At 47.5% G+C, this 1,399-nt stretch overlaps 1 protein-coding gene across 3 annotated transcripts in view; it reads left to right on the top strand.

Annotated features, from left to right (window-relative positions):
- LOC101846995 (PDZ and LIM domain protein 3) overlaps positions 1 to 1,399 on the top strand; it is a gene marked incomplete at its 5' end in the record, with an annotated part of 31,381 nt that overhangs the window by 20,597 nt on the left and 9,385 nt on the right. The window contains 1 exon segment of one of the 3 annotated variants that reach the window (XM_013088942.2): positions 881 to 984. In XM_013088942.2, the coding sequence (XP_012944396.1) occupies positions 881 to 984 (104 nt within the window). 3 annotated transcript variants of the gene reach the window in all.

Raw genomic sequence — 1,399 nt, 5'->3', positions numbered from 1 at the left:
CCCACCTCTGGACTCCTGACTCTTTCTGCAGCCTTTCTACTGCTACTCATGGGCTCCTTCTCACTGTTGTCTTTCATCCACAATCCTAATCTTATGGTAGGTAAGATCAAACACCTAGCCTTCTCGGATAACGACGAAAAATCTCGGGACCTATTTAATGAAGAGAGACGAACACGTTAACCTCTAGGCCACGAGAGCCCCCTTAGCTTGCTGAAACTTTCCCAAGGTGGCCACAATTTCGAAAAAGACTGTCATAGCTGGTGTCAATGCACATAATTACCCTTTTGTTTTATGAAATGCAGCATGGTAATATGTTGTTGGGGTTTTTTTTATGTACAGAATGTTATACTTGATGTTTAGCTGTAGAAAATGCTTTTAAGTCCTGATGATGTAGTTTTTCTGTGGAATTTATTAATATAATATATTTTTTAAAAAAATAAAAAATATATATCCATGGAAGTTGTTCTTCCTCTCATCTCGTAGAATTTGATGATTAAGTGGAGAATTAATGTCCTCCATTTTAGTTGTTTTAAGTTTTATCAAGAAACAAAATTTTGTAACTGTAATGTTCAGGTTATTGTTTTAGCTACGAAGTCTAAAAGCTGGTCGTAAATGGTAAGCTTCTTTTCTTCCTCCCCCCCTTTCCACGCTCATAAGCTCCTACTGTATCCCTAATTGCCCGAACAGTTTGCTTACAACTTACAGGCGGGACAGCAAAGATATGGCTTTTTGATATTCCATACTTTCACCCGTCCCATCAAACCTCCATGTCTGACATTTTGTGCTCTCTCCTCCCTCCTCTGGGTCCGCCCATTTCCCCATGGCCACACCCCTTCCCCAACCTCTCTCTCTTTTTGCATGGCGATTGGGCCGTGTGTAGCATGGACATTAACGATCACTCCAACGGCACCACCCTGGACCCCATCGGACAACCCGTAGCAGCCACGCCGGAGCCTGTCGGAACACAGGGAGTGGGAGGAGCAGGTGGGCCAGACTCCTCCTCCCCCGCGGATGACCCCGCCTCCTCAGCACCTAGCGAACCCAGTAGTAGTAGCAGTAGCTCGTACGCCCCTCCCCCTGCTAGTAGTAGCTCCTCCTCCTCCTCCACCACCTCTTCTTCCGGCCTGCCAGCCGCGCCAATGACGCCGGCCCAGAGCGCCGTGTACGAGGAGCAGAAGGGGGACACTCCGGACTACCGTGGCTACACCAACCCAAACCTGCAGTCTCGAACCTTCAACCGCCTGCAAGAGCAGCTGGCGGCGGAGGAGGAAGAGAACAACAACAACAAAAGCAACAACAACAGTATGCATGCTCCCTCCCCTCTTGTCACTTAACGTATCTTATACAGCTCTGGCGCAGACGGTCTCAAGATTTTATCTGACAACCCCCCGAAAAAAAA

This window comes from Aplysia californica, unplaced genomic scaffold, assembly GCF_000002075.1.
Source record: "Aplysia californica isolate F4 #8 unplaced genomic scaffold, AplCal3.0 scaffold00840, whole genome shotgun sequence".
Classification (NCBI taxonomy): Eukaryota; Metazoa; Mollusca; class Gastropoda; order Aplysiida; family Aplysiidae; genus Aplysia; species Aplysia californica.
Note: the sequence above shows the minus strand (reverse complement) of the source record. Positions and strands in the feature narration are given on the sequence as shown.